Source organism: Podarcis muralis, chromosome Z (assembly GCF_964188315.1).
Source record: "Podarcis muralis chromosome Z, rPodMur119.hap1.1, whole genome shotgun sequence".
NCBI classification, from domain to species: domain Eukaryota; kingdom Metazoa; phylum Chordata; class Lepidosauria; order Squamata; family Lacertidae; genus Podarcis; species Podarcis muralis.
In genome coordinates this window covers 1,183,544-1,208,200 of record NC_135673.1, presented here as the reverse complement: position 1 = coordinate 1,208,200, position 24,657 = coordinate 1,183,544, and the positions used below count along the sequence as shown (strand labels likewise).

Sequence of the window (24,657 nt, the reverse complement as noted above, 5' to 3'; positions counted from 1 at the left end):
ACACAAGCTTTGGCAACAATAAATAAACAAGAGGTTGTTTCATCACGAGAATTCACTCCTTGTATGGGTGCTGATATTTGAAGTGTGCTTTGCATGACAATAAACTCTGCATGCATGGATGAGACCTCCTGGCAGTAATGCTGGGCCTTGACCATCAACATGTATGCTGCTGCAGCTTATCCTTGGCTCACATTCTGGCACAGCAAACCTTCAGGCTGTTCTGTTAGCCACATTTTACAAGAACACAGGTGCTCTGCAATGGGTTACTTCAGGTAGGAGCTTTTCAGAGAAGCAAGGAAACATTACTACTTCAGCCACGCACCATGCAAACCCACCTTTTCTGACATGTGGGGAAAAAGAGGCTGAATCTCCAAATGGAATCACAAGACACACAGGTCAAAAGTAGCATTCTTTCACCCTGATCTGAAGCAGGCCAAGGTTCAATATAAGAGTCCTTGCCTTTGGGGCATTCAGCAAAAATGTCACACTGCATGATTTGTCTTCTGCACATTGTAAACATCTAAAAACAAATTGTAAACAGACTTACTGGGCTTTGTTCTTCAGATCCTCCCTGAATCAGCCATCTCTTAAAGCCTTTAATTACAGCTGGCTGAACCTTTGCTGTTTTCACAACACACTAGTACAAACACACGCAAGCCAGGCCTCCCCTTTCTCATATCTACATCACAAGTACAATAAACCATGTTAATATTTCATACCAGTGTGAAATATGCTGGAGTATCAATTCAACATCTGCTGTCTTTAGGGTTCTGGAGTCCCGCAGTGGCCCTTTCAACTTGTAATTGAGTTCTATACTGAATTAATCAGCAGTTTATCTTTTTTAGTAAAAAATATCTTCCCCACTAACCTGAATTTACATTAACAATTTATGTTGAATTACCTGCCAAGGCAGAAATGTATGATTCTAGAACTACCATTCAGTAAGGCTGGCTACTCTTATTTCATTCTTATATGAGCAGCCACCGCCGCCATTCTGCTGGATAAAACCTCACATCACAGAGCCAGCCTCCACCTGAATTTTCAAGGGGTCTGCAAGAGGCTACACCAGGCTTTCATTTGCTACAAGATAAACACAAATGCACAGGCATATTTAATTTGTTACTGATACAAATTGTAGCAAACGGAACCAAGATCTGATTGGAAGCAAAATTCAAGCAAGCGAATGCTGCGAGAAAAAAAGCCTTGATTTTACAAATCTTCTTAATCCACCCTCTCACAGCTGCAGTGAGGAGCTGGATCTGTGTGACAGAAGAAAGGTGGAAATGGACAGAGAACCAAAAAAGAAAAAGAAAAGGCAGCTTGCAGAATTGTGAACGGTGTTATAACAGCAACCCTCTGTGGGGTATTAAGGTGCATTTGTTCATGTTTTACTGTCAACAGGGAAAAAAATCAATCTTGGAGGCAGGGGAAGAGTCCACAACCACATCATTAAAGTATTCTGGGAATTCCAATAAAACCTCTCTCCAAAGTTCACAACCAATATTTCCCTACCCCTCTACCCCCTCCGCCACTTAGTATTTCTTGGCTCTTTGCATACAAAACGTATTTTGTATTAAGAACTCTTGCTTGCTGCAGAAGCACCAAACCAGTCTTGCATTATTGGGGGGGGGGGGGATTTTTTCCCCCAGGAAAACCTCACCATTTCCTTCAGTTTGAGAAACAACAGTAATACAACTTTTGTTTGAATGCTTGGCTCCTAAGAAATGCATCAAAAATAATTACCTGTCTGCCATACCTACTCTGCGAGGAGTGAAAGCAACCACCAGATTTCAACAGTCCACTGTGAGCAGACCTGCTCATATAATAGGATACAAGTTTTAAACGGCACTAACTTCGTTTCCACTAAATTCAGCAGGCTGTTGCTGCACCTCTCGATTTAAAGGTGCTACAGTTCAGCATACATTTTCAAATTATACACAGTACTAAAGAAACTAGCAAGCAACTGCAGGCCTGCCAATGTTAACAGAAATCAGACCCTTAAGGTAACTTTGGGTGGGATTCACCTAAGAAACCCTGTGGGGAAGTCCTATGCAAGCACTTTGGCTGGTGCAATGGGGCTTTCCTCTTCCCCTTCCCCTTGTGTGGACCCTGAAATTGGGTTGGGGGGACCCCTGGAACGCTACATGGGGGGAGAAAAGGGGAATAGTTTCATCTGCCTAGCTGAAATACTTCTGCAGATGGAACACTTATAATAGTGTGATGCTTTATTCCAGAGTTTAATTTCCTTATGGGAGAACACTGATGAAATAGCTCAAGATACTCAATCACTGGAAACCCCCCACCCCCTAAATAAAAAATAAAAAGCAAGAGTTTTTTCTCTAATTAGTTCCACAGGATTCTTTTTTTCTGCATGCCAGGTAGAAAGTTCCACTGATGAAGTAAAATCCAAATTAGCACCCCCAATAATGTTTGTATTTAAGAGAGGGAAATGGGGGGGGGGGGCGAAGTTTGGAGAAATACCAGCATCCTTGCACCAATCTTCACAATTCCTGCCCCAGAAAAAAAGGCAGAGAGGCTGCAGCCGGCAAGGCCAAGTGCAAGCGCCAAACACCAGAGATACACAAAGCGGTGGGCGCTCCCCCCCCCCCTTGCAAAGGGGCCCCATTTTTGAAAGGCATTCTGCATAAGCTGTGTGCGCTGCCAGTGGGGATGCAGGTCGCTCAGGCAGCTCTCCCGCTTAATGCAGGCTGTCTCCCTTGATCTCCGCCGTCTGCTGGCAAACCCCCCCCCCCCCCCCAGCACGCGGCCACCTTCCTATGGAGTCATTAAAACACCAAGTGTCAACTGGGGGGATTAGCCAGAAGACAGCCACACCTGAGCCCTGTGGCAGGGACACGGGCATTCTGATCAGCCCCACTAATGAAGCCAGCATTCATATGCAGCGTGTCACCGCTCCAGAGTGTCAGTCACTCACACAGGAAGCCTAAATGAGACTGATGAGGCGCCAGCACCTGATCAAGTTTTAAGTTTCGGCGGTTGTCAAAAAACAAACAAAAACTCCCAACTATCAGCATTGTTGTCAGCCATTAATCAGGCGCCCGGCCGCAAATAATTATGTCCGTCATTTCCTTCACTCTCCACAACATCCCCATCTGAGCCCTGTTCTTTCACATCCATCCTGAACTACAGATCCTGAATCTTCCACCGTTTAAGTCCAGAAAAGCAGTCCATTGGCCAGTCCACCCTTGCACTCTAGAGCTGTGGTTTCAAAACGCTCTGGGAGGCAGGAGGCTGGACTGTGTCTTTCCACAGACTTTGCAGTGCGTGTGAGATCTGCACACAGAACCCACCAGCCACCCTCATCCTATTAAAGCAGAGGGGTTTCACATTCCACTGCAGTGGGAATGTGAAGAGAATTGCAGACAATGCATTTGTCACGGTGCTTGCATGATGGGAACAAGCTTCTGGGGAGTGGCTACAGCTTAATGGCTTTCAGGCGAAATGCCTCACAACTGCAAACAAAAACAGATTTCAGATGGCTGGCTGGGCTGAGCTTCCGATGTTCAAATCCAACATGTGGGGCTGAATTTGGTGTTCTGAATGATGCTTTCTTTTAGCCCCCATGGTTGAAAAAGGCGTGGGGCAGCACTTGCCACTTTTCACTGGGGGCTCACTGGTACTTTGCATGACTGTCTCTATTACCAAAGCAGTAATATACATAGTGCATTGCCCTAAAGCGCAGCGGTACAGAGGCTCTCAAGTTCCAGAAGCAGCATCTCCAGAGCCCTTTTTTCATATACAGTCATACCTCATGTTACGTTTGCTTCAGGTTGCGTGTTTTCATGTTGCGTGCCACGGTGACTCGGAAGTACCAGAAAGGGTTACTTCCAGGTTTCACCACTCGTGCATATGCACAAAATGACGTCACGCGCATGCGCAGAAGCGGCAAATCGCAACCCACACGTGCACAGACACGGGTTGCGTTCTTTTCAGGCTGCGAACGGGCCTCCGGAATGGATCGCGTTCGCAACCAGAGGTACCACTGTAAAGAATTATTAGGAAGTGCAAAGTATCTGATAATACACCACTAGTCCTAGAATGGAATGCAAGGCCTTCTTCAGAGAAGGGCAACCCTAACAGCAGCATAAATAATATGTCAGCATGATGGACCAATGAAATTGGACGGCACAATGCTTCTCCCACCCTCCCCAGCACGACAGACCAAACCGCCACAATGGGAACAGCAAACTGCTAGAGAAACTATTTCTAAAGTCAGGTCAAGGCTGCGGGAGGGAAAAAACTTCAAGCTGCTAAATGGTGAGTAAATGTGACTGTAAGGAAGGACTGCAGCCCAGCAGGCAATTCCCCCTCTTCTGAGCTGACTCCCTCACCTTCCTGCCTCCTCACACTCCTCCTCCTCTTCAGGCCTCATCAGCTGTAGTCCAGCTCTGTTGCCCTGTTAGCAAGATGCACAGCAAACCTACCAGCATTCAAGAATGTGCCCTTGTTGCCTTCCACAAGTCCTGCATGCCATGCACCCGTCCTGCAAACTCAGGGGTGTTTCCAGGCAGACATGAGAAACAAATCAGCATGGTTCATCTGGGCCAAGATTAATTCTGGTCGTTTTGCCTCCAAGCCTCTAAAGTATGACAGTATTCAACCATTAAAAAAAGAGAAGAAATACCCTTTTCTGTCATGATTGCTAAGCATATGAATAGGTTCAAGATTACTGGAGACTGGAAGAAGAGCTGCCCATATAAAAATGCCACCATATCTCCTTGAAGCAAGAGGAAGCGGCGTATTCCCTCATGCAGCCTCTCCCCAAGGTTGCCCAAGCTAGATTTAATCTCAGTTAAAATGAATAAGCATTAAATGTTTAGATGTTAGCCTTGCACAAGGGTAGAGGGGGAAAAGTCCCTAGGGGCCTAGAATTTCTCCCACTGGAAGATGCTACAGAATGCAAACAGTATAACCCTGCTCCAAGAATTCAACCCAAGCCATCAACAGCTTTACCACTCTCCCATTCTTATTTCAGGCAAGTTTAGGTGCACATGTGAACAACTGTGCTTGCCCTCCAGTGGCCAGGGGCTCAACCTCCTGTCTGAGGCATCAACAACATGTCTGAGCTTTAGGCCTGAAGCAGCTGCCATCCTTGGAAATCCGTAACAGCCCCTCTGGAGGCCAGCATCCCACCACGGATCTATCCTGAGAAGGCTCGACAGACAGACTCTGCGCTACAGCCTAAGGAAGGGCTGTCACACTTGGCACCAACAAAGCCACTTGCTACCTAAAACTCAAGACACGGTCGGAGGTGGGGGGGGGGGGGGACAAGCCCTGCTGGTGTGAGGATGCCTGAGGCAGTGGTAGAAGCTTCGACATCTTCAAACGGCGGAGAGCCAGGGCTGGAGAAACCTGCAAAAATTGGCTAAGCCTGCAGTCCTGGTTTTTTTAAGTCGAACATCTTCAAAGCCTGCTACTCTCACTGTAGGGCACAGCAGCTGCCAGAGCAGGTTTGATCCTCTCAGCTTTTGGCAGCTCTCAACTTGAAATTCCAGCAAAAGAAATTTTTCAAGTTGCTATTATTGCCTGTCAGATTTATAAATATTGTGCACTATGTGTTGTGGCACGGCTCTCTGGGGACGCTGGCGCATGCCAAAAGCGTAACAGAATGAAAAAAACAGTTCCTTGTCTTCAAATAAATGCTAATTTCTTTAACTGTGCTCACACGATGCTTTTGGTGAACGGCTTCAGTAGTACAGAATATATATCAGAGGGGGTGGGGGCTGATTGTCTTTTCCTGCAGTATTCAGCTGCTGATTTCATTAAGCTTGTTTAATTAGATTCCAGATGCTAATTTGCAAGTTGATACCAGAGGGTGCAGGACAGTTTGCCTTTGAATCATTTCTCTGTGATGTGATGGTCTTGAAGAACACCACTGCCCTTTAAAAGCTCTATCAAGATATTCTGACAATTAGCAAACAAAGGAGCTGCATTAATCTTGACAGAAATAATATTAATTTTCTACACATTTTAATGACCATGGCACCAAGATTTTTAAAGTTCTTTTCACTGCATGTGCATCAGCAGTTGACCAATTCAGCATTAACACATTGGGGTGGCACAGAGATTTACCAAATATTGTTCAGTCTTTTCACAGAGGAGCTGTCATCGTGCAACCTGTTATGCTACTAAACCTTCAAGGAATTTGTGCTAGAGAACACCCATCTAAAAAGGGGCACTTCATCCTGGCCAAGATAGAGCCTCCCTTCATAGTTAAAAACAGCACACACACAAACAAACAGAATTATAGCCTTTTTGCCATCCAAACCCACATGCACTGGGTAGTCCACGCTATCTATAGTAGGCAGAGCCGGATACAATTCTCTCCCTCCCATAAAACCAGATTAGCCAATAAAACATTTGTTTTTTCCAACTAGGGAGTGGAGTGGCTGAAAGATGAAGGAGAAGGAATGGGGCAAGAGTGTAGGGGATCCTCACTCCAATTCTTCCATATAAACCCAAAAATGTGGTTATAAGCTGTTTCAAAATGGAAACTTGCTTCTTTCTTCTAGTCAGAGGACAGAGCAAGTTGCTCTGTCCAAAGCATTAATATAGTAATGATGATGATCTTTGGATGAAGAGTGGTATGGAAATTAATAAACCAGTAAAATCATAAACAAACAAAAAGACTGCCAAGGCAGTACAGTCAGGTGTGAAGACCCTGGGGCAAATGGGGCAGCCCCTCTTTTGTGATGCTTCTGCACCTTGACGAGTGACACCACAGGCACACAAAGTATTGGTCTTCTACATTCTCAACACATCCATTCCCAATCAAGAATAAAAGCTCAGAATTGCTGGGTTAGCTCTGGCCTGCTAATCTGAGCCTTGTGTACTCTGCGAGGGTGACAAAGGAGCCTGGCCTATCTAGGAGACATTCACTGTGACTTAAGTAGTGATATTACCAGGATAGCAGCAGTTAAGATCCAACTCATTAATACAATCACCCATCAAGTAAAAATGTTGGGCTGAAGGTGATTGCTTTCCCAAGACAAGCTGTCAACTTCAACTGAGTGCTGAGTCACATTTTGCTCTTCTGTGAGGATAAATGGAACCTCCAACAGTGAACACCTCTGGCAAGGGACAGGTAGGGGCTCTTCCATTACTTTGCACTGGGCTTCCTTCAAAGGACTCAGAAAGCAAAGTACATTGTTTTCAGATACTCAGAGAGGCAGCAGTAGCAGGTACCATGGCCAACCAAAATTAATGGATTCCTGTTTATGCTCAATTCAGCAGCCAATTAAAAATGCCGCTTGATTGTGTACATGACAATCGCTTAAATCAGGCTGGCCTTTAAGCAACTAGAAACATACTATTTCTGCTCCCATTTTTAGCCATTCTGGTGTTTCAACACACAAATATGGTACTGAGGATTTCACCCTTGACAAGCTGGGAGTAGAGAACCACTAAGCCACAAAAAGTAACTTCAATGCCCGTCTCCATTTAAACAAACCCTCAAGGGCACAGAATGTGGCTTTGTGAAGAACATGCACAGACTAGAGACCCAATAATCACCCATACCTTCCACTTTTGCACTCATAGCTTAAAGAGTCAGGCACAAAATATCTGGAAGCACCAGCATTTGAGGAAACATCAGGTATGTGTTTAACACATCCTGCAGAATTCCTGCAATTACGTCCACAAGGCACAGGTGTCAGACTTGCACGGATTTCTCCATAGGTACACACATTTTACAGTTTTGTGTCTAACTCAAGTTTTGTGCATATTTATTAGCACAGAAACAATACTTTGGATAATCTCCACAGAAGACAACAAAGTGACTCTTCAGACGGTTGTGGCATTGCTGTAACTGAAAACCAACCATTAAAGATCATTCAAAGGACCCCATCCTACAAACCACACTATGCTACTGTCACAATTATACAAATAAACAGTGGGAGCACAGGAGGCGGAGAGAGTGTTTACCTCCATGTCAGGCTTGAATTTGTCTTCAAAAACTGCCATAGCTGCCAATGAACCCGAACCTGAAAAGAGCAAGGAGAAGTTTTCGTTTTAATTTTTTTGTTGCATCCAATACACCATTATGGTTTTCAAATGACAGAACAGAAAAGTCGACAATGAGACAAGAACTTTACAAATACTGATTTACATTCCTATACATTTGTTTTGCTACTTTAGAGCAGCACCTCTGGTTCAAGCTCAGTAACAAAGGGAGCCTTACTCTGAAGAAAGGCAAAGGGAAAAAGCAGGTTGGTAACTCGTACCAAGCTCCCAACGGAAGCTGCACCAGGGTTTAGCGGGAGCATCTTCAGCTTTTATTTCTTGAACCCCAGCCCCCTTCCCAAATGCTTTTGAAAATATTCTCAATATCAAAAGTGAATAGTGGTGTGGTATGGCAGAGAGGGTGGTGGGTGGTCATGCTGTTCAAGGCAAGTAAAAAAATCCTACTGGGTATGACCAAGCCTTTAGAAGCAGCAGAAGCACCTCTCTAAATCCTGGAGTTGCTTTTTTTATTTATAGATTGTGGCAACATTTCTAGAACAGCTGAGACGTTTTCTAGAAATATATATACTGAGCCACGTTTGACCAAGCCAGAAGCTTTGAGAAGAGGCAGACCAGGGCTTTAAAATCATTTGGATCAGCTGAAAGGAACAGATTATTTCGGTGGGTTGGTTTAGCACATGCACAGAAAGATAGAGGAATCCAGGTGGCCATTCAGTCTCATCTGCCCCAGTTCAATTGTGTTTTATTTTATTGTGTTTTGGGTTGTTTCTACTTTGCACTAAAAAAACAGTAAGGCAGAGCAGACCAGAGAGGCAAACATGAATCACACACAAAGGTTTAAACACACACATTTGGCAATTCCAAGAGCCGTCCTACAAAAACACTAACAGAAGAACCCCCTTTCCGATGTCAGCTCCAGGCATTACAGGTCCACGCAAAGAGCGGCTATGAACTATTTGGCAATCTTAAATAAGCTTTGTTCAGAAGAGAATGTGAATCTTCCCTGCATAGACATCATCATCATGTTTCAGTGCAGCCCAGACAGTATTTCAGGATGCTCTGCTTTTGGAGATTGAATAAAGTTAGCGACAATTTTTTATGCCAATTAGGAGATTTTTTGGCATTTATTACTTTTTAACTTGTTTTGCATACCACTATCTGTTTAGCTGGGTCACCCAGAAAGCCATATTTTCCATTTAAAATGATTTGTGTACATCGCTTGACCACCTCAATGGTTTAGTAAAGAAAAAGGCAGCGATTAAAGAGTTTCAAATGAGGTGTCCTGCTGATTTTATCAAGTCTGCTGAATGTATAATGAAAAGGGAGAAGCTGACAGTGACATTGCTGAGAAAATACAGACTATCTTATCTGAACCATTTAAGGAGGTCCAATTATAGATCAAATTTAAAGGGTAGAGGCAGATTTACAGACACAAATCAATGAACATGGTAATTCCAGCGAATGTGACAAAGACTCCTCCTGTTATGGAATATTGCTGTGGTTGAGGATCATTACCTTTACAGTACCAAATACATCACATTTATAAACAGCGGGGTGCACAAAGCATCTTCTCATACTCCAGGCAAGGGCTATTCGTTTCTGCCTCGGAGCCACGCACAGCTCCATTTTCAAAAAGGCAGGAATGGGAAACAAAAAGGAATTCTTTGCAAGTGACTAACAGGAGAGGAGAGCAACATGCACAAAATATGCCAGCTGCCAAAAATAGCAAACAAGAAGAACTGCGCTGAACCACAAGGAGGTCAAAGTGAAGTCCTGTAGTGCTGCTCTGGATGCAGTTTATGAGGCAAGCCTTATTGCCAAGCTCCCCACAACGGGAATAAGCAGAATCAGGTGGAACAAGAGGCAAGCAAGGTGTCTGGAAGAGCCTCGCACTGGAGTTTTAACAGGCAAGACAAGAGCTGTAATGTGGCAGAAGAAATATTTCACAACAATCTATTTTTTATTTAATTTATATCTAGGCCTTGCTTCTGAAACAGCCCATTTTGCATTCACACGCTAGCAAAATTCCCAACATTTTGGAAGGCAAGGGATGAGTAGGACGTGAATAGAGAACATACTGTAAAGATATATACACAGGCACGAAGTTACCACCAGCCCGTTACCCAACCAGGTTCTGATCCCCATCTTGGCAGCTGCAGCACTCTCATTTCTGACTTTCAAAGAAGAGCCTTAATGGGTTCAGAGACTGGATATTGCCGGGGGGGGGGGGGGCACATCCTATCTCTCACCCCAAGCACTCGGTCAGCTCACTCCCTGGAGCAGAGGAGGTGCTATGTCCAGGAACTATGTTCTCAACTAGGGGAGGCAGCCTCTTTCTGCACAGATTCACCCTGGTTTCCCATTTCTTGATCATGCTGGTGTTTGGCCAAGACACAGAGCTGGCATTTTAAGCGATGGCTATCAGGGCATATAGCTTGGCAAAAACAACCCAAAAGGGTTAATGAAGTAAGAGGCACTAAACCAGAACATTCCCAAAGCACCACAAAATACTCAAGGCAGCTTCATCAACTAGCTCATGCTCTTCAGCGCCAGAAGCCCACAGTCAACAGGCCTGCATCTGGGGACAGAGCTGCACGAAGCTCTCTGGATGCCATGCGCCCCCCCCAACACTGAAGAGAACTGCACAACGCTGGTCACAAGGCAGTCTGCGTCTGCGAGAGCACACTCTTAAATGCCTGACGCAGCACCTGCCTCTACACCAGCCTACAACCATCTTGCAACCTGCTGTGGGGTTCAGGCTCTTATTGAACATGCCGCAAGAAGGAACGTGCCTCTTGTCGGGGCATTTCAATTGTGGAACATCCCCACGGAATTCCATAGGCACCAACTCTGTCATCTTTCACACTGCCAATTCAAAACTTTCCTGCTTGCTTGAGCTGCTTTGCGTGTGTCGTCCCTCTATTATATTTTGCTGCCTTGTAAAGTTGCTTAGGCTGTATTTTATACGTGGGGCTTTTGTGGTTATACGGCCACTTTTGGTCTTATTCTGCACATCATCTGGATATCTTAACTGATAAAAGGTGGTTTCAAAAATATTTTAAAATAAACTGATCAGGGCACATAAGTTTCTCAGTGCTACCTGCATTTAAATTAAAAACAGCCTAGAAATAAGTCCTACACCAATCCCAAAAGTGATTTTTTTATTAGGCCCAGAAAGAATAACAAGAAAGGGAATATTTTCTGTGAACTGTCCTCTTTTCTGTAAACCACCCTGAGATCTCCATGTATAGGGTGATATATAAATAATAATAATAATAATAATAATAATAATAATAATAATAATAATATCTGAATGATGTTCTATTTACAGTTACATTACAGAGTCACAGCATTCCTCTTCATACATCTGATGACCTAGAGATACTTTTTGTGTTTTAAAATGACCTTGCTGTCCCATATTTAACAGATATTGGACTTGTCCATTTGCACACTGCAGCTAGCAGCCTTCTGAACGTCAAACATTCAGCGAAGAGTGCTTTCTTTTACTAAATAGCCTTCTGCATCTTCCAGCATTCAAGAACCTGTTTGCTGCTGCCTCTGCCTGCCACACTGGCAAACAAATGCACTGTGAAGAGAGTAACATTTAGATTTCTCTAATCCATCAGTGTCAACAGTCCCTGACAGCGCACTTATTCACAAGCGCTCATTGTTATTCAATTTGCTGTTCCTCCTAGGTAGATATCCAGTGCTCTCCACAGACCCATCGATCGGCATCATTTTTCACTCTGGTTCCTGGCTGAGAGGCCTGGTCTCTTGGTGGCATTGCCTGTGCGGCAGACAGACATTGCCAATGCATGAAGAGCTGATTTATGAATATGAAACAATACTGGTGCCAAGAGATCAGCCTCAGCCACAAGAGACCACCAGAATGCATCTTGCTGCTTCCCAAGTCTGAAGTACAGACTTCAAGCCCTTTAATTGTATGCATGCATTTCATTATATAGCCATGGCCAGAAGCTTTTCTAGACAAGCCAGCAATCAGACAATCTTGCATCGTTTGCTGAAATCCGCATTTGTCCTTTGTCAGCATAAACACTTTAATTTGATGTTTTCACTCCTGAGTAAGCACTGAGTATGTTTTAAACTCCTTCTAAGGAACGACACTCGTCTCTTATTTAGGCACAAAATGCTGGATTTCTATTCTTTGCCTGTTTTGAGCAACAATACAGAGGCCTTACGCGCACACACATGTAAAATATTGCTTAAAACAACGAGAGAAAGGTATGGGGAAATTAGCATTCAGTTTGTAGATACATGGAGGAATCATGGAATAGCAATACTGCTGCCTTGTGTGTGCCTAACATCTGATCAAATATGAGCAGGTCTGAGTATTTACTATTCTGCTGTGATAGCTAAGTCCTTCTGGCTTAAATATGTATTCTCTGCCACCAACCTAAGTGTGGAGCTTGTCAAAATGTTGAGTTTAAAAATCATGATAATATTTTGGCACATAAGAGATCAGTCAGCCTTCACAGGAGTACTAAAAACACAAACTGTGTTCATATTGCATCACATCTGCCCATCAAAAGGATGTGCTCCTTTCTTTCCAGAAGAGGCCAAAACTGGGTTGTGTCAATGTAAAGGCACTGCAAAACATTCATGTCTGTGCCAGATATCCATCCCAAGAACAGAGCTTGAGGGCATGAATTTTGATGTCTGGTTTTATGATCATTTCAAGATTGTAATCCCTAAGCCTTAGGTATGCTGCACACTGGAGCAAGAAATTCATTCTTCAGACTCTCAGTCTGCAGTATCACATCTAAAACATGGCCCCTACATTTGGACAAATTATTTAAACAGTAGACTGAAGTTGTCCATACTGTATGATATTTACCAGACCAGAGATTTGCACAATGTACCCTGTAATGAAGCATTGTCAGGTATGCAATAGCCCAACCCGAAGCACGTTTACTTGGAAACAAGTGCTGTGGAGTTCAGTGTGGTTTGCTTTTAAACATGCTGGAATTGCAGCCTCCTTCTTCTTCTCTTTTTAAAGGAATAGCAGCATGGTAGATAAAACAGACAGATTAATACTGTCAGGCTTCATAGGCTTAGAAGCCTATTCCCATTTAATGACAGCAGTCCTTACCAGTCAGATTTCTTTCCCTGGGTTCAGTGAACAATATTCATAGGATAGCCATGCTCTACAGCTTCAAACAAAACAGAGTCAAAGGATTCCTGGTGCAAGGCAGACATGAATCCTGCAGTTTTGGGTCACTAATCATTCACTATACAAATGCAGCAAGGTAATTTATTGTTCAGCAGTTTAATAATTTATAAGTTTCAGGGCACATTTATAAATATTAATCCAATTTCATATTTTATGTTAATTCATATAAGGGTCTGAATAGAATATTACATCATAAATCCTATAATAGCATTCTTTCAAAAATAGATTTCATGCACAGAATAAATAATTTACTACTTTGTAGGGAACCATGGCACCATCTATTGGTGTAAAAAAGCTACACTCTGGTGTTCTAAGCATTTTGTACAACTCTGCTTCTCTATGCCCAGGACTCCAATTTCCCCGAACACTGGCATGAAAGAACATCAAAATAAACCATACAGATGCAGTTAATTTTTGAGGACGCCTCTTCCATAATCTAACTAGGGCTTATCTGTTAGCGCGCGCGCGCACACACACACACACACACACACACATCATTTCTTCAAGTAATTTAAGAAAAATGTTGGACCCTAGTAAACACAGAGGTGGTGTTGTTGTTTTTGTACATATAAGCAGGCAAAGCATTCGAGCAAAGTGAAATTGGGGTCAGAATGAACTGAATCTATGTGAACCAAACATCCATAGTAGCATTTGCCTATTAACTACTGCATCCATTTCAAGAGCAAAACATTACATTAGAAGCTCTCACACTCTCCACTGACAAGTGCTACACATCTGTATTTTCAGTCAGCTAACATTATTTTTGCTGCTGACAACCCCTATATAAGCTACAGGGCTGCTTTAAGAAATCTGAAATCATCCTTACAGTGTAATTTCTCTAGAGGTTCTGATGGCATTTCAGAAACTTTGTGTGTGATTGCTTTAATGTTCTGATGAAGAACCACTGCCTTGGGATTCGATTTAGCAAAACATTTGCCATTCAGCACTGAAGCTACACTCTGGGAGTCTCTGGCAAATTTGCACAAGCTGTATTTCCCATCTCCCCACACAGCCATTTACAATTTGCCAATGATTTAAAGTATTATTATTAGGCATCAAGAGATAGGATCACACAAAGTATGAGATCCCTGTTTTACTTTCACTTTCTACAACGCTAACGACATTTCAGAATCACACACACACACAGGAGTAAAGATGAGGAAAGAAAAACTAATTACAACAGATTTCCACTAGTGGGCAGTGCAGTTACCTAAATTGTAACAGGGAAAGACTCACCCATTGTGACATAAGGCAATTTGTCAGTAGATCCATGAGGATAGATGCTGTAAAGATGGGCTCCAGTGACATCCACCCCACCCAGAACCAGGGCTGCGCCAATGTAACCTTGATACCTGGAAGACATGAATGTGTTTAGCATAAGAGTGTGTGAACACCAGAAATGCATTCCAAACAGTGTTAGAAACCGGGATATAAAAGCTAGGAGCCTAATGACACCTTAAACCTGCATTCCAGGCACTACAAGAATGCCTAGGTGCCTTTTCATTGGGGAAAAGAGATTGTGTGCCTGCGTGAGCCAGGGGATCTGCAAGCAGCGCAGCACCAAAGGAGCACAACCACAGCCAACTTGCAAAAGCAGGGCAGGAGCAGTGCAAGCCATGCAGTTCTGTGCAGTTTTCTCTCTCTCATCTCACCCTTCCTAGCAGAAACTATTTAAACCCATAAAAGGGATCGGGAAAACAAGGGGGTTGCTTAAGAGTGATGAAAAGTCAAGACTCCTCTTGTGAAACAGATGGGCTTCCCAGGGAGTAAAAAGTAGCTGCCCCAAAACCTGCAACCCCCCCCCACCCGCCCAGCTTATGCTGCACAAACAGAAGTTGAGCAAAGAGGAAACATGGTGGCCACACACCCGGCAGCCTTCACCACTGGTTTGATTCACAAGGACTTGAAGCTTTTCCAAAGAGAGAGGGGTGAGGAGGAAGTGTTGCCTGTCTGCCCACCTGTCAGCTGTGCATTGCCCAAAGTCTCTGGCTTGCAGGACAGAGAGTCCCAGCCAGAGAGACGTAGACACATGGAGTTGGCGGGTGGAGGCAGGCTCACAGAGCAGCATCTCTCTGGCCTTGCAGATTCAGCAGGCAGGAAGCAGCCCTTTACTCTGCAGTATAAAAGGCTTTACTTTGCAGTAAAGGGCTGCTTCCTGCCTGCCCGTTCTGCTAGGCCAGCGGATAGGCGGCATCCCTCACACAAGCCAGCCACCCATGACCAGCAAGTAGCCACCCACACAGCAAAGGGGCACATGCTCGGCCTCTCCCTCCCTCTCTGCTGCAGTTTTTTCTGCCCCCTTGGTAGGATGTGCCAGTGGCTCCAGCCAGCCTGCTCTGGAGGTGAACAGGGTGAAAGCTTTGGGCAGGAAGGGCATGGAAGCAAAGGGCAGGAGGAAGTGAGGCTGGACAGCTGGGCTGAGGGGGTAGTCCTCCCGACTCCCTCCCTCCACACAGGGCACTGAGATGCCACACAAAGCCTACATGCAACTGTGGTGTAGAGGAAGAGGCCATGCAATGAGGCACACTGCAGCTTCTGGTTTGTTCTCTCTCTTCTTTTTGCAGTGAGGGGTCCTTTCCAGTTCATCCCCTCCCCTAGCAGCCTTTGGAAGAGACTCTGCCCTGGAGATCTCGTATCTGCATAATCCTGCCTCCCTCCCACCAGTCCGTCCACCCACCCTCCTCTCTCCCACCATGTGATGGGGGTCATGCTCTCTTTCCCATGGTCAGCAGCTCGTTGCTGGCAAGTCCAAGCCTTTGTGCTGAAGTGTGCAGTGGCCCGGCAGCCACAGCTAGATGGGAGGTATTTAAACACTTGCATTTCGGGGTGGTAACAAAAACAGCAGCGAGAAAGAACCACAAGTAAGGCTGCTTTGGGCCCCAGGGGAAAATTCCTTTAGCTCATCGAAAAGTTCCCTGGGGAGCAAGCGGAAAGGGAACCCCACTTCAGATGCTGCCCTTGGCTCTCCTGCACAGCCAGAGCTCTTGGTCACAAATCACAAAGCTGAAAATCTCATTTTGGTTGCTAGGTGGCGCTACTGAGTCGAAAAAGAGATGGGAGACTGGTTAATTTTGAATGCTGATGACAAACACAAAAATTTCCATTTTTAAATGCTGCCCCTGAACGCTTCTGCTTGCAAAATTGTTTAAACACACACATATTTTAGAACATGCCACTCGACTGCTGAACTTTCCCAACTACATGTGTCTGTACACTGCTTAACCGAATGAAGGGAGAAAGGGGAGGAGGCAAAGAGTGGCAACAGCACTGCTCAGTCCACAAGCCAGTTACCTGAAGAGCATCTGCTTGAGCATCCGGTTGGCTGTGACCACCCTTGGAAGCCGTCCAGTTGAGAGCGAGTGGAGTTCCATGTTAGAAGAGATCAACTGAGTTGTCATTTCTGTGTCTGCAGCCGTTCCAGCACCGCAACAACTGCAAACGTATTTACTTCATTTTAGTAAACAAGCAGCTTCCGAATAATTATCTAGAAGCCATGGCCACACTTGGTTGGCAGCCGCCCCACAAACCCCCGTGAACACATTTGCCACTCTATAGGAATCAAGAGCTAACTAGACAGTCTTAGTCCATTAAAGCAGCTGGTCATTTTCAGGAGAGGACAGAGAAATCCCTTTGTGAAACATCAACAATTAAATACCCATGTTTTTTCTTCCTACTTTTCACTGGTTCCCTCCATTAGAAACAAATACTTTGCAACTTTCCACTTCCAGAAAATCTGTGGTCATGAGCAGGCCTAGAAAAAGGTATACTTACTAAATGTTTGGAGATATATAGTGTATTTTTGAACAGTTCTTGTCAGCAACAACCATCCCTTCAGTGGCTCTTGTATCTGCTCCAAGTACTACCCCATCCTAGAGAGAGAAAGGGAGATGGCAATCCTATACCCACTTTCCTGGAAGCAAGTGTCACTAAGCTTAGTGGGACTTGCTTCTGATATGCATAGGACGAACACTGAAAGAGCTGATTTTACTGCAACAAGCATTGGGGCCTCACCTTAAACACTACCCCAGCAATGGTGGTGCCAGTCTTGCGGGCTGTGGGAAGACGCAGACCCTTCTTGGTCCCCTCCGCTTCAAGGTGAGAATTCCTACAACAGGAGGTAATCATGAAAACGAGGCACTGGTGCTAAAAATTAAAAAGTCTGCTCCATAAATAGTGTAAGGAGATCCTGACTACTCTAACTGCCAGAGGATGAGAAAGAAGTGAATACAGCAAAAGGAACCAATGCAAGCACCAAGCCCACCAACACCCCACTCCTCCCGATTTAATGAAAGAAAGACAGCCCTGTCAGGAAGGTAACAACCTACCCCCATCGCTCCCTGAATCTGGCCCCGACTAGTTCATTATAGGACACACACCCCGGACACTGGTCGTGCATTTAGAATTTTTATTCTTAGAAATTAAAGAGTATAAGCAGGTCCTGCTAGAATGAAATCAAACCTTACTTACCTTCTAAGTAAGCCTGCGCAAGGGCTGGACTACCTGTTTGCTACGACACTGGATCGCTTTTGCGTGCTCCACCCACCCTATTGGGGAGCAGGCAAGTGTGTTTTCCCTTGGATTATCAGCACCAAGCTCTAAGCCAGCCTTTCTCAACCTGTGGGTCCCCAGATGTTGTTGAACTACAACTCCCATCACCCCTAGCTAGAGAGGCCAGAGCTCAGGGATGATGGGAGTTGTAGTCCAACAACATCTGGGGACCCACAGGTGGAGAGCCGCTGCATGAGCCGCCCAGCATGATAAAAAGGTAGATTTGACATCTTTCTGCAGGGCCTGCAAGACGGAGCTGCTCCGCCTGGCCTTTGGTCGGGGTTCAGTCTGACTCCCCATCCCCTATCATAAGAACTTGCATGAAAGTGGCCTCCCAATAAACAGTTGGGCCTGGTCAGCATTTAAGGTCCCCAATCCTAATCTGCGGGTTGCCATTTGATTGGATTTTATGCTGATCTGGATCTGAGTTTAGGGTGTATTTTAACTGATTGTCTGGTTTTATGTTAATGTGTCATACATTTGATGTTAGCCGCTCTCGGCCCAGTTTTGGCTGGGGAGGGCAGGATATTATTATTATTAATAAAATAATAATAATAATAATAATAATAATAATAATAATAATAATTCCCAGCAAAGAACCTGAGCGCTATTTCCACCCTCCGTCAGCTGCCTAGTTACTGAGGAGGAAAGAAATCCACGCGTGGATAAGAAACCGGCAGGCTTAAGCTTTCCAAGAGGTTGAGAGTGACGAAGCGACAGCCCTTCCTCCTCTCTCTGAGATCAAGGGAAAGGTCGTCCGTCCCCGTCCCCCCCCGCCGCTGTCCCCTCACCCCATGGGCGGCCCTTGGGGGTCTCGCTCAGCCACTTCCGAGGGGGGCTCCTCCTCCCCCCTCCCGCCCCCCGGAAAGACCGCAGCACCCGCGGACCCCAAGGCGGCTTGAGCGCTCAGGCGAATCCCAAGGCCGTGAAGGAAGCTCCGCGGGGAAACAGCAGCAGCGCCGACGCGCGCGCTACTTATTACCATTGTTGTTGTTGTTGTTTCTTCAGAGGAGCCCCTTCCCTCCCTCCCCCCCCCCTTCCGCGCCAGGGCCTCGCTAGGCCTCGGAGCCTCCTGAGTCACCGCCCGCCCGGCTCCCCTCCGGCGCCCGCGACGCCGCCGCCGCCCCCGCTCTCCCCCCCTCCGCCCCCCCCCGTCCTGCCGCCGCCGCCTCCCCGCCACCCCCCCGGGGCCGCCACTGACCTGGCGCAGTTGTGGAAGCTGAATCCCCCGGCAGCGCCGGCCGGCGAGGCCTGCAAGACGGAGAGCGACGCCATCTTGCTCGGGGTGGATCGGTTTCCCCTCAGGCGGCGGCGGAAGCGGAAGCGGCCTCGCAGGGAGGGAGGGGGAGGCGGGGCTTCCGCGGCTGCGTCACGCGCGGGGCCCCGCCCCTTTCCCGCCAAAACCTGAGGGAGACGGTTCCCCTCAGCGCTGAGGGAAAGGGGAATGAAAGTCCTCGTTCCTTCGTCACGTTTAAACCACACACCCCACCAAAATAAAAAGGTCTCCCTCTCTCTCTCATTTGAAACCCCGCGCGGGGCCTTCGGTGGTCCTTCATTCCGTTTTGTTTTCATTGATTGGTTAAAGGGGAGCCAAGGTTTCCCTTTTTTAAAAAAAATTATTAACAATTTCAACATAACAAAATATCAAAACATGCCGTATTCATTATTTGCAGCGTGTTGCCTCGAGCGCAGGGCCTTGCAGAGCCAGGCAGAGGCCCGGGCCAGGTAGATAATGTGCCCCCCCTTTTTTTTACTCGGGATAACAGAAGTCTTGTGAATAAGTAAGCATATAAATAATTTTCACAAAAGTTACGCTGACAAATAATTTTATTTCAAGGCTTGAACCGTATCTGCATATAAAGACAAAATGGAAAATATAGATATACAATAGTTCTTTTTAAAAATACATAGGGGAAAGGATTAAGTATTTCTATTTTAAAATGCTTTCCTAGCTTTCTTTTCTGCGAATTCTGGAATTGCGCAGGAAAAATCAAGCAACTTTGCCTTATCATGGTCTATGTTTATCATTGCTAAACACACAGCTGTCAACTTTCAGATTTGGAAATAAGGGACCAGCAGCCTCAAAAATAAGGGACCAGAAGCCTCACCTGTCCTGAGGACAGTCTGCAGGATATCTAACAATCCGGGATAGAAGCGGGAAACGGCGCTGGAATAAGGGAATATCCCACAAAAAAAGGGAAGGTTGACAGCTATGACTAAACCATTTAGGGGTTCTTGAGCCATTTTTGATCGAAAGAAAGACTGCCAGCCATGGCCCCAGGGAATCCGCCCTCCTCCACCACCGCCTTTGCGCCTCCGCCTTCGCCCCAGTGCACCCCCTGCGATTGTGAATATGCTGACTGAGGCCCCCTTTGGAATCAGGCCCAGGCCAAGTGGCCCATATGGCTCCCCCCCTGTCTGGGCCTGCTCAAGCGCGGGGATCTTTGAGGTCGAGTGGACCAGGGAGCAGTGGTAGAGTCACGTTTGTTATGTGCAAAGCCTGGGATGCATGCACACACCATGCAGACGAGGAGGTGGTGTGTTGCGGAGCCAGCAGAGAGAGCTCCGGACTGCGGGAAAGAATCTGGAGCCTCCCGCCTCCAACGAGTGTTGGAGGCGTGCAGGCACCAAGCCCCCGCTCCGCCTCGCTTACCCTCCCCAGGCCCTCCACTGCTTGGCGCCCTGGCTCGCCACACCACTGCGCCCGATGGTAAAGACGTCCCTGCCCCTTGGGGTCTTTGGCGGGGAAGGTCCCTCTCCCACCTCCCTCACACTGCAAACCACCCTGTGACACTCAAAGGAAGGGTGGCGTCAAAATTTCATGAATAGTACATAATGAGGTGGCTGGCTTTCCCACCCAGCAACTTCATTATTCATTTTTTGTTGTAAAGGTAAAAGGACCCCTGACCGTTAGGTTCAGTTGCAAACATGCTCATCTCGCTTTACTGGCCGAAGGAGCCAGCGTACAGCTTCCGGGTCATGTGGCCAGCAGGACTAAGCTGCTTCTGGCGAACCAGAGCAGCACACGGAAACGCCGTTTACCTTCCCGCCAGAGCAGTACCTATTTATCTACTTGCACTTGGACGTGCTTTCGAACTGCTAGGTTGGCAGGAGCAGGGACCGAGCAACGGGAGCTCACCCCATCGGGGGGATTCGAACCACCGACCTTCTGATCGGCAAGTCCTAGGCTCTGTGCTTTAACCCACAGCGCCACCCGCATCTCTCAACAGATGGTCTCGCCTTCCTTCAATGGTACCACAACTGAGGGTGCTGGGGAGCAAACCTAGAACAGCATTGATTCTTGAAAGGAAAGGAAATACACCCAAGTTCCAATACAATAGCAATTATCAGAGTTACAGATTCCACTCTGGTTTACATAATAAATGCAGGACTGGTTAATATAGGGTGCAGAGGCCTCCGTCCCGGGCCAAGGGGGGGGGGTCTAATGCCATTTTCCCCAGTGAGTTAATTTCAGTCTGCAATCCAATTATAGGTGCTTTTGGCTGGGAAATGTGGATGTAATTTGGGGACAAGATAATGGGACTCTTGTGGAGTTGAGCTCAGTTAGGCTTAGCAGGAGTGCTATGTAAGGAAGTCCTTAAGCAGTGTGTGTCACTTCGTGTTGTCCCACCCAGCGATTGGTGTCATTGATCTCCCTTTCTGGGTGTATATAACAGGGACATGCTTTCATCCTTTCTTAAACTCACCAACCTCACCATTGGCTGCTACTGCCCGTAGGCAGGGTCGCCATCCTTTCGCTATGGAGTCCAGTTGCTTTAACAGGTAGTGTCAGGAACCGGCGGGCAGCCGTCTTAGGTAATCAGCAAGCAGTGGTTGTATTTTCAAGAAGATTTATTATACACAGTCATTAACCTCAGAGCCATTTTTTGGTTTTTCAGCCCATTGCCTTCTAAAGGTAAAGGTAGCCCTGCCCGTACAGGCCAGTCTTGCCAGACTCTAGGGTTGTGCGCTCATCTCACTCTATAGGCCGGGAGCCAGCGCTGTCCGCAGACACTTCCGGGTCACGTGGCCAGCATGACAAGCTGCATCTGGCGAGCCAGCGCAGCACACGGAACGCCGTTTACCTTCCCGCTAGTAAGCGGTCCCTATTTATCTACTTGCACCCGGGAGTGCTTTCGAACTGCTAGGTTAGCAGGCGCTGGGACCAAACGACGGGAGCGCACCCCGCTGCGGGGATTCAAACCGCCGACCATGCGATCGGCAAGTCCTAGGCGCTGAGGTTTTACCCACAGCGCCACCCGCGTCCCTTCCATTGCCTTCTACTCATTGAGAAAAAGACAAGTCTCTTTCTTCCTCTTCGGACTGACTCCCCCCCCCCCCCCCGCTCATCTTGACTGTGGGAAGTCATGTCCATTACAGGTCATTGCCAGCTTCCGAGGGTCTGGGTCAATACTCCTTAGACTACCCCCTCCCCGTCTTTTCACGCAATGGCCCATCCTAGTTATACTCCTTGCACACGTGGTTTGTGTCGTTTTGTTATTCCTTCTGTCTCTTCCCGTCTGTGCTCATTTCTTTGCCTGCGCCGTTGCTATAATTGAAGCCTATTCAGCTGCACGCATTCTCAGGAGCTACACAAGTGCAAAAGGTTTTTGCCACGATCAGCCCTAGAGACTTTTAAGTAATTAACTTTGGCACATTTGCAATTGCTCATCCGGTGCGCCATCTGCTGAATTTCAGGTGCTGTTGGTGGTCCAGAAGGGAGAAGCTGGATTCTTTAACCCAACTGGAATACAGGCAGAGAAAAAGATCCTCCAGAGATTTTGGGGAAGGGGCAACTCGTGATGAAGACAGTTGAGAATGATGTACTTTGCCAACTGTTTAATAGGTACAGGTCTTTATTTTTATTTTTTTTATTTCCCCCTCCCCCCTTGCTTTGAGGAAAGTGACAAATTGTTGGAGATAAAGGCAGTCTTGAAATGGGATCCAAGATTCTGACATAGATTGAATTAAGATTGCCAGAAGAAATATCAACAACCTCAAATTTGCAGATGACACAATTTAGATGGCAGAAAGTGAGGAGGATTTAAAGAACCTCTTAATGAGGAGTGCAAAATATGGTCTGAAACTCAACACAAAAAAACGAAGATCATGGCCACTGGTCCCATCACCTCCTGGCAAATAGAAGGGGAAGAAATGGAGGCAGTGAGAGATTTGACTTTCTTGGTCTCCATGATCACTGCAGATGGTGACTGCAGTCACAAAATTAAAAGACGCCTGCTTCTTGGGAGAAGGGCAATGACAGGCCTAGACAGCATCTTACAAAGCAGAGACGTCACTTTGCTGACAAAGGTCGGTATAGTTAAAGCCATGGTTTTCCCAGTAGTGATGTATGGAAGTGAGAGCTAGACCATAAAGAAGGCTGATCGCCGAAGAATGGATGCTTTTGTATGATGGTGCTGGAGGAGACTCTTGAGAGTCCCATGGACTGCAAGAAGATCAAACCTATCCAGGAAATCAGCCCTGAGTGCTCACTGGAAGGACAGATGGTGAAGCTGAGGCTCCAAGACTTTGGCCACCTCATGAGAAGAGAAGACTCCCTGGAAAAGACCCTGATGTTGGGAAAGATGGAGGGCACAAGGAGAAGGGGACGACAGAGGACGAGATGGTTGGACAGTGTTCTCGAAGCCAGAAACATGAGTCTGACCAAACTGCGGGAGGCAGTGGAAGACAGGAGTGCCTGGCGTGCTCTGTCCATGGGGTCACGAAGAGTCGGGCACAACTAAATGACTAAACGCCCCCCCCAAAAGAGCTTTGCACATGGAAGGTCCCAGGTTCAGTCCCTGGCATACACAGGTAAGACTGGGAGAGACCCCAGTCTGAAATCCTGGAGGTGTTGCCATCAGTATGTAGGCAACACTGCGTGAGATGCACTGAGCTTCCTACGTTCCTGTGGAGCACAAGAGGGGGATCCTTTAGTCGTAAGATAAATAAATTACAAAAAACTTCTAGGAGTAGCACCTGAAGATCAGGCACAGCCTTAGACTTTTTGCAATGTGGTTTTAATAAATCTTTTAAAATTAAAGATTGCAGCACTGCAGTCATTAGTTGTTGGAAAACATGCTTCCTATCTTTTCATTCCTTCTTTTCTAATTATTACAACTTTAATCAGGTCCAAATGTTTATAGGAGATCTGAGCCAAAAGAACTTATTATTCCCTGAAATGGGGGACGACGACCTGTTTTTTTGGAACTATTTTAAATTGCTTTTATATTTGGACTTATTTTTAAATGTTTGTTTTGCTTTGATACATGGAATTGATTTATATGTGGAGCTGCTTTTACACTTTTCTTGTTTTATGGTGGTAATTGGTTTATAATGGTATGCCTTATTGTCGTCCCCCCCCCGGCCCAGATTTTTATTTTAGTAAACACAATCCATTAAAACAACAAATCACCGAACAACCAGTAATAATAGAAGCAATCAGATCTATCTTTCAAATGCCCTCTAATAAGATGCCTGTGGCGATCACACAGGGTCCCCGGACATTTAACGGTCTATTGATCCCTGTGCCACCACTGTGCTCACTTCCCTGCTGCCACCAACCCGTTACTCTCTGGTAAAACACTGAGTCCAGACAGTTGTTAAAAGTGAACCAAAAAAACCAAGTTTATTTTACAAACATTAACAAGTTTATGGTTTCTCAGATAATATTCCTGTCAGTATCTTAACTTTAGTTTCTTTACTGGCCTATACTGGAGGTCTTGAAGCAGAGGCTTGACAACCATATGTCAGGAGTGCTCTGATGGTGTTTCCTGCTTGGCAGGGGGTTGGACTTGATGGCCCTTGTGGTCTCTTCCAACTCTATGATTCTATGATTCTATGATTCTATACCTTCCTAATACTCTCTGACTGATGATCTCAACTGTTTGACTGACTCCTCTTAACAAATTCTCTCACTCTCTCTCACACCAGAC

At 46.1% G+C, this 24,657-nt stretch overlaps 1 protein-coding gene across 1 annotated transcript in view; it reads right to left on the bottom strand.

The window, feature by feature from the left end:
• PSMB7 (proteasome 20S subunit beta 7) overlaps positions 1–19,073 on the bottom strand; it is a 29,506-nt gene extending 10,433 nt beyond the window's left edge. The window contains exons 1-6 of the mRNA XM_028715362.2: positions 18,924–19,073; positions 17,186–17,279; positions 16,946–17,043; positions 16,466–16,606; positions 14,411–14,526; positions 7,945–8,003 (exon numbers count right to left, since the gene is read on the bottom strand). Of these exons, the coding sequence (XP_028571195.2) occupies positions 7,945–8,003; positions 14,411–14,526; positions 16,466–16,606; positions 16,946–17,043; positions 17,186–17,279; positions 18,924–18,997 (582 nt within the window). The 5' untranslated portion in view covers positions 18,998–19,073. The remainder of the gene's footprint in view (positions 1–7,944; positions 8,004–14,410; positions 14,527–16,465; positions 16,607–16,945; positions 17,044–17,185; positions 17,280–18,923) is intronic.
• Between the last annotated feature and the right edge of the window lie 5,584 nt (positions 19,074–24,657).